The 7,416-nt window shown below is 49.1% G+C and overlaps 1 protein-coding gene across 1 annotated transcript; it reads right to left on the bottom strand.

The window, feature by feature from the left end:
• Positions 1-2,550: 2,550 nt before the first annotated feature.
• On the bottom strand, positions 2,551-6,962 carry OTOL1 (otolin 1). Its single transcript, XM_085068778.1, has 4 exons — positions 6,659-6,962; positions 4,944-5,033; positions 3,936-4,007; positions 2,551-3,791 (listed from the first exon to the last, which is right to left on the bottom strand). The coding sequence occupies exons 1-4, from the start codon at positions 6,960-6,962 to the stop codon at positions 2,905-2,907; spliced, it is 1,353 nt and encodes a 450-aa protein (XP_084924904.1). The 3' UTR covers positions 2,551-2,904.
• Between the last annotated feature and the right edge of the window lie 454 nt (positions 6,963-7,416).

Genomic DNA, 7,416 nt, shown 5'->3' with positions numbered 1-7,416 from the left:
ATATTTCCTGGTTTTCCCCCATATTTTAATATATTGGTTTTCACCAATATTTTAATATTTCCTGGTTTTCCCCAATATTTTAATATATTGGTTTTCACCAATATTTTAATATTTCCTGGTTTTCCCCAATATTTTAATATATTGGTTTTCACCAATATTTTAATATATTGGTTTTCCCCAATATTTTAATATTCCCTGGCCCCAAACGCTGCAGAGGAAAACTGAGGCTGCCCAGCTCCCAGCTGGGATGGGATATTCAGGATATATTCCAGTTCAGGAGCTAAAATCAAGTTTTTGGGCAGGAGCTGACAGAGCAGAACCTCTGAGGCAGCAAAGAGCTTTCCTGCAGTCGTTGCTCAGAAATCTCCCAGAGGAAGCAGCCTTGCCAAGGCAGGCTGATCTCATCACCCAGTCAGGACCTTTGGGGTGCATTCAGGGTGACACCAACCCCACGGCCAGGGACAGCAGGGACACAGCAGGGACACAGCAGGGACACAGCAGGGACACGGCAGGGACACGGCAGGGACACAGCAGGGACACAGCAGGGACATCTGCCCAGGGATGCTCTGCCAGATCCACAGAGCAAAACCCCAGCGAGAGGGCAGAGGGATGAAGGGATGAGGTACTGCAGGGATTCACCCTTCAGAGGGAAAAATGAGGCACAGGGAATTCAGAATTCCCTGCAGGATCCCTCTTGGCATGAAAGGCTGTTGAACTGATCCTGCCCTGCTTCCAACTCCTTGGACAATCAGCAAGGATTAGCCACTCGTTGTTCTTTCCCTGGACAGCCAGAGCATCCCAACAGCAGAGCTGCCTCTGGCCAGCCCAAAATCCACACCAGCATCAGTAGAGTAAAGAAAGAAAAGTCTAAAAGGTTTTTCCTTCAAGTATTTCCAGTTGGAAGTTGAGATGATTCTTGTTAACGCAGGAAAAGTCTAAAGGGCTTTTCCTATAGATATTTCCAGCTGGAAGTTGAGATGGTTATTATTAAAACAGGAAAGGTCTAAAAGGTTTTTCCTTCAAGTATTTCCAGCTGGAAGTTGAAATGATTATTATTAAAACAAGAAAGGGCTAAAGGGTTTTTCCTTCAGGTATTTCCAGCTGGAAGTTGAGATTATTATTATTAAAGCAGGAAAGGTCTAAAAGGTTTTTCCTTCAGGTATGTCCAGCTGGAAGTTGAGATGATTGTTATTAAAGCCAATTTGTTTCAATAAACTCATCCTCAAAGAAAATATTACTCAAAATATATATCTATTATTTAAATAAATACAACCCACAGCCTTCCTCTGTCAGTGTCACATCACATTTAACAACAACTTTCATTTTATATCAAAAAGCTTATGAAGGAGTTGGAAACTTGTAATTTCTCACCCCTCCTTTCCACAGCTCCAAACTGCTTCACTGACTAAAGAGAAAATATTCTGAGGGGTTTTTTATCCAGCCAGAGCTGCTCAGCAGCATCCTGAAGGCTTTGGATCGAAATTAATGCAGTTGGTGTTTATAAAGCTTTCCTCCCTAACCCCAATCTCCCACCTTTTAAAGCCCATTTAGTTCCCAGCGTTACCCAGCTGAATATCAAAAGAAAAAGGGCAGGAGGCAAAGCGAAAAAATAACAGTTTAGCTGCCGTAAAACCCTGGGATTATCCTGGCATTTTATCCACTCTTTCCCAGGGAAGACAGGGAGCCAGGTGATTTTATTGACTGCCTTGCTGCCCTTTCCATCCCAAACGGAGGCAGCAGCATATTAAGGCAGCCACATCTTTAGGAATATCCCAGAGCTTGGTAAATGGTTGTGGAGCAATAAAAGTTCACTCAGAGAACGAGAAGTGTGAAGAGAATATTACACAGGGGCTTAAAAAAAAAAAAAAATCGAGTTTCTCCCTTTGGAATACCAATCTCCTCAGATAAACCCCAATGCCTGTGGGTTGTGGTTTTGTCCTCCCAGTTTTCCAGCCCTCAGCATTCCACAGATGGAATTTTTCCTTAATGAACATTGATTTTTTCATTAGCCTTCAGCTGAAGGTACAGAGAGAAAGGTGGGCAAGAGGCAACTCTGGAAAATTTAGCAATAAAAAAAAGAGATGCTTCTCCTGGCAGCGAGAAGAGTGCAGCAGAGATTCCCTCCCTGCCCCATGGCTGCTTCCAAGAGCAGCAAATCAGTGTTTTGTTGGCTCAAATAAACACATTTGCATGGAACTTTTACCAGAAGGAAACAAAAGAGAAGAGAATCACTCAGAACCACTTTTCTTTCTCTCCTTTCCCAGACATTTCCTGGCTCCTCCCAGCAGCCCAGGGATGATCCCACAGCATCACAGGATCAGGAACTGAGTGGACCAAGAAAGTAAAACATGCATCTCTCAGCTACTTTTGAAAGTTTCAGATTTATTTGTGCTTAAAAACAAGAGTTAGGAGGATTTTTTACACTGATCTAGTACTCTTTTAGATTAATTTTTATGTAATTCATGACCAAGGCTAAAGGACTAAATAATACTGATTCAATGAGAAAAGAATTTCAGATTTTTTGAGGTGATTTCAGGGAACCTACTGCTGATGTCCTCATCTGGCTGAGGTCTATAAATCAAACCCTGGTGGTTTTACCAAAATCAGTGATCAGAAGTGACTCCTAGAGGGGTTTGGACCATGCAAGGATCGCTGGAGCTGGGAAGGAGCTTCATGACATGATTTGAATATGCTAATTACAAACTGGGATGGGAAATTCCCTCCCCATGCTGGTCCTGCTGGTATTGGGACAACTCACAAAGGACATGTGACTTCTTCAAAATAATCCATAGCTTGCAAATATGGATATTTTTGTTACAACTCAAGAAAAGAACAACTAAACCGAGGTGCAGCTCCCAGGCAGAGGGACAGGATGTTCCTCAGCTCCACCTTCATCCCCCAAACCTAGAGCAGCACCTCCAAGCCATCCGGGTAGAGCAGGAACCCCGTGAAGACACTGTCATCCTCAGCGCCAGCGTAGAGCCCGTTCCAGTCCTTCCCCACCTCCAGCCACACCTGATCGCCCACCCTGAGCCTGAGGATGGTGAGGAAGGAGGCCTGGTCGATGTCCTGGCCGTAGAGCGTGTCCCTGGCCTTGGCCACCCTCCTGCCGGCGGCCACCAGGCTGAGGCGCGCGGGGCGGCCGCGCACGGTGACGCTGTAGGAGAAGACGTAGGCGCCGGGCACGCTGCAGTTGAACTTGCCCGTGGCAGGGTCGTAGTCGCGGCGCTCGTCGAACCACACGCGGTCGAAGCGGATGGGCGCGTTGGGAGAAGGGAAAGGCCGCGACAGGCTGGCGCTGAAGGCCGAGCGAGGTGGCCTTGGGGACACGCCGGGGACACCCTTGGCGCCTCGGGAGCCTTTCCTGCCCTGGGCTCCCCTGCTGCCCTTGCTGCCGGGGTCACCCTTGGGCCCGGCCATGCCCGCCGGGCCCAGCTCGCCCTTGTCGCCCTTGCTGCCCTGCTCGCCCTTGTCCCCCTGCTTTCCGGCCGCCCCTCGGACACCCTCGGCCCCCGTGTCACCCTTGCTGCCCTTTTCCCCCTTGGTGCCACCTTCCCCTCTGTCCCCCTTGGCCCCTCTGCCCCCCGGCTCCCCGCAGTACCCCTTTTCCCCCATGTCCCCCTTCTCCCCCTTGTCCCCCTGCTCTCCCCCTGCTCCCGGCTCTCCCGGGTCCCCCCTGTCCCCTTTGTCCCCCTTGGTGCCATTGTCACAGGTGTCCCCCTTAGCCCCCTTCTGTCCCTTCAGCCCAGGGAAGCCATAGCTGCCCTTGTTGCCTTTGGCTCCAGCTTCACCTGGAGGGGGAAAGAAGATTAAAAACAATAAAATTGGGGTGTTTTGGAGAAGGAAGGACCATCCAAATGGCTGCTCCTTCCACGCTGTTTGAACACCCAGAGCACAGGGAAAGGTCAGTTCCATCCTGGGGTTCCCAGACCTACCTGGCAGCCCAGGTTTGCCAGGATAACCGGGGCTTCCAGTGGCTCCTCGCTCCCCTGGCTCCCCTTTGCCTCCTAGGACATTCCAGCATTAATGAATTCATTAATTAATCAGTGCTGGTGAGTGCAGCACAGCAAACATCACACCCCACTGGGACCAGCTGCATGTGTCCCTCACTCCATCAACAAAACAGACATGACCAGTGAGGGTTTTCAGGGAACACCTTCAGGAACCTCAGCTGAACCCCACAGCCCCGAGCTCCACCTCACCCCAAGATTTCTGCCTCGCTGGGAAACACTTGCTGCTGTTTAGTGGAAAGTGGAGAGGATGACAGCTCTGCATTCCTCATTCCAGGAAAGGAATTCCAAAAGCCTTTTTCCAGGAGTAAATCACTGCCTGGGGAACTGCAGGGACTGAGCAGCACCAACTCTGTGCTGGGAGCCCCAGGGATCCTCCAGAGGCAGCAGCAGGGTCCTGCCAGGATCTTCCAGCCCAGATTGAAGAGCAGGGTTTCCTTCCAGGAATGCTGATGGACAATAATTGCTCTCCATCCCAGCTGAAATTATTTTGCCTGAGAAACTGAATTGGAGTGAAGCTTTTACACCTGTATATAACTTCATGGTGGTTTTTTCCTGTTTCTGTCCCTAATCCAAAGGAAACTGCACTTGGATTTTTTTTCCTGTTCAGAACAAGGAGTTTGGAGTGAGATCTTTATGAGCAGCTGTTGCTATTCCTCCTGAACAAACCCTGAGTTTGTTCCACCCCCTGAGCTCCTGTCCTGCACAAATCCCAGCTAAACCTCCCCAGTTTTTATATATTTTATATATATTTTTTTTATATTATATATATTATATAAATTATATATATTATATATATTGTATATATTGTATATATTGTATATATTATATATATATAATAATCCCTATTAGTACACTTCTCTTCCTTTGAGAAATCTGGTATTTTGGGGGTATCTGATGAGGACAACAGCATTTTCCATGAGTCTGCTTTACCTCTTTCTCCTTTAGAGCCTTTGGGACCTTGAGGACCAGGAGTTCCCAGCAGCCCAGGCAGCCCAGCATCTCCTTTCTCCCCCTTGGGACCTGAAAAATCAACAGAATTGCCTCAGCAACTCCAAGGTTTAAGTCTATAAATAGCATTTTCAATAATAGTTAAGCAATGTGGCATTGAGGAGTGTTCATGAGGTGATTCCATCACCTTGGGAGAAGCTGCTTCTTCTATTTGCCATCACCAAACCTCACAGCTTCGCATTTCACTCTTGGCTGTGCTTGCAGATTTTTAAAACCAGCATTGAGCTGCCTCAGTGCCTCTGAGGGTGCTCAGAGGTTCATCAAACACCAGAAAAAATCTGTCTTGAATATCTGAGCACATCCACGGAGCTGCCACAGCTTTGGAATTGTCCCTTTCCTTGGGAGAATCAATCCTGTAAATAAGGATTGTCCTATCAATCCTGCAAACACAGCAGTGGGACCTGGCTGAGAGCTCCACACTGCAGCAAGGAGGGAAAAATCCTTTCTTTTTTCCATCCCCTGGGGAATGCAGAGATTCCCAGTGCTTCTCTGGGAGCAGATTGTGACACCTTCAACCATCCCAAGGATTTTCCAGCCACACTCAGGAGATCTGAGATCAAACTCCCTTTACAGCCACAACAATTTCCAGGAGCCAATCCCTCCCAGGCCATGGGAAGTGACAATCCCTGGAGTAGATTGGATTACAGGAGAATCATGTCATGATTTGCCCACCTTTCCTCTGATGAATAGTTTCTCTCTCCAGTATTAGTGTTAGTAAAGTGAACATTTACAGACTAATGCACTGTTCCTCAGGGCAGGAGCAGAATTAGGGGCTCTGTGGATGTGAATTTTAGCAGCAGGAAGAAGAGACAAAGTGTATTTTAGGGAATATTTAAGTCCTTTATAGAGAGCTGCCTCTAGTGAGAGGTGTTCTATTTATTTATGTTTTTTTAATTGAACCCAGATTTGGGGGTTTGTATTTCCTCTTTTCCAACGGAAAAAATAATGATAAAAAAATAAGAGGTTATCAGAAATTTTCAGCAGAGATGCAGAACTGCTTGAAGGTAGTTTTGAGAGCCATAAAGCCATGGTTGAAGTGAATGTGAAATTAAATCTGTGACCTCAAGGGGGACAGAGAATGGAGGAGTTTGGCCTCCTGCCAGCAGGGATTTGGGATTGTCCCACACCAGTGTGGTGGTTTGTAACTCCCAGGATATGTTGATCATGCACTTCTCTGCTCTGGATTTACCCAAGGCAGGATCCCAATCCACATTTCATAGAATTATAGCATCACAGAGTACCCTGAGCTGGAAGGACCCACAGGGATCATCCAGCCCAACTCCTGACTCTGCACAGACACCACAGCCATCCCACCCTGGGCATCCCTGGCAGTGCTGTCCCAACGCTCCTGGAGCTCTGGCAGCTTTGGGAATGTCCCCATTCCCTGGGGAGCCTGGGCAGCCTCTCTGGAGGAAGATCCTTCTCCTGATCTCCATCCCAACCCTCCCTGGCCCATCTCCAGCCCTTCCCAGTGTCCTGTCCCTGTCCCAGAGCAGAGATCAGAGCTGTCCCTCGGGATGAGCTTCAGATCACTGAGATCTCCCCATTTGCTGCCAAACCATTTCATGAATCCCATAGATTAGTGGATTAGTGGGTTTGTGGCCCAGCTGAGAGTGACAGGACAGTGCCCAGCACACCTGGGGGTCCCTGTGCCCCTGGCCAGCCCCGAGGCCCTGCCGTGGGAGGACAGCAGTCGCAGCAGTTGAAGAAGAACTCGGCCGAGTCCAGCGTGGAATTCTCCATGGGGAAGAGGGTGGGGAGCTGGGCTCTGCCTGGCTCTGCTGGCAGGGGGGTTTTGCCAGGGATGGAGGGGGCAGAGGCCACCAGCTGGGAAGGTCTGGGCTTGGTGTAGAGCACGGCTGGGGTCACCTTCAGTGCCATGGGCAGGGGGACAGCAGCGAGCAGCAGGGACAGCAGGATGAGCCCCGGGCAGCTCCACATGGCAGCAGCTGTGGGGAAACAGAGAAAATTCCAGCTCAGCATCCTCTGGCTCTTCCCTAAAGGCTGGCAGGGTGGGGAGGCTCTGGCATTGCTTTCCCAGAGGAGTTGTGGTTGCTCCAGACCTGGGAATGCTCAAGGCCAGGTTGGGATGGAAGGACCTGAAATCCCATCCCATTGCACACCTTCCACTGTCCCAGGGTGATCCAAGCCCTGTCCAAGCTGGACATTCCAGGGATCCAGGGACAGCCGCAGCTTCTCTGGGAATTCCATCCCAGCTCCTCCCCACCCTCCCAGCCAGGAATTCCTTCCCATATCCCATCCATTCCTGCCCTTCTTCAACTCAAGGCCATTCCCATTATCCTATCACTTTTCCCTCAGGAAAAATTTCTCTCCAGCTCTCTTGCGATCCCCTTTAGGTCCTGGAAGGATATGGAGAGAATTCCATAAAGATTTC

Source organism: Lichenostomus cassidix, chromosome 9, assembly GCF_008360975.1.
Source record: "Lichenostomus cassidix isolate B80296 chromosome 9, HeHo_3.0, whole genome shotgun sequence".
In the NCBI taxonomy this organism is placed as follows: domain Eukaryota; kingdom Metazoa; phylum Chordata; class Aves; order Passeriformes; family Meliphagidae; genus Lichenostomus; species Lichenostomus cassidix.
Note: the sequence above shows the minus strand (reverse complement) of the source record. Positions and strands in the feature narration are given on the sequence as shown.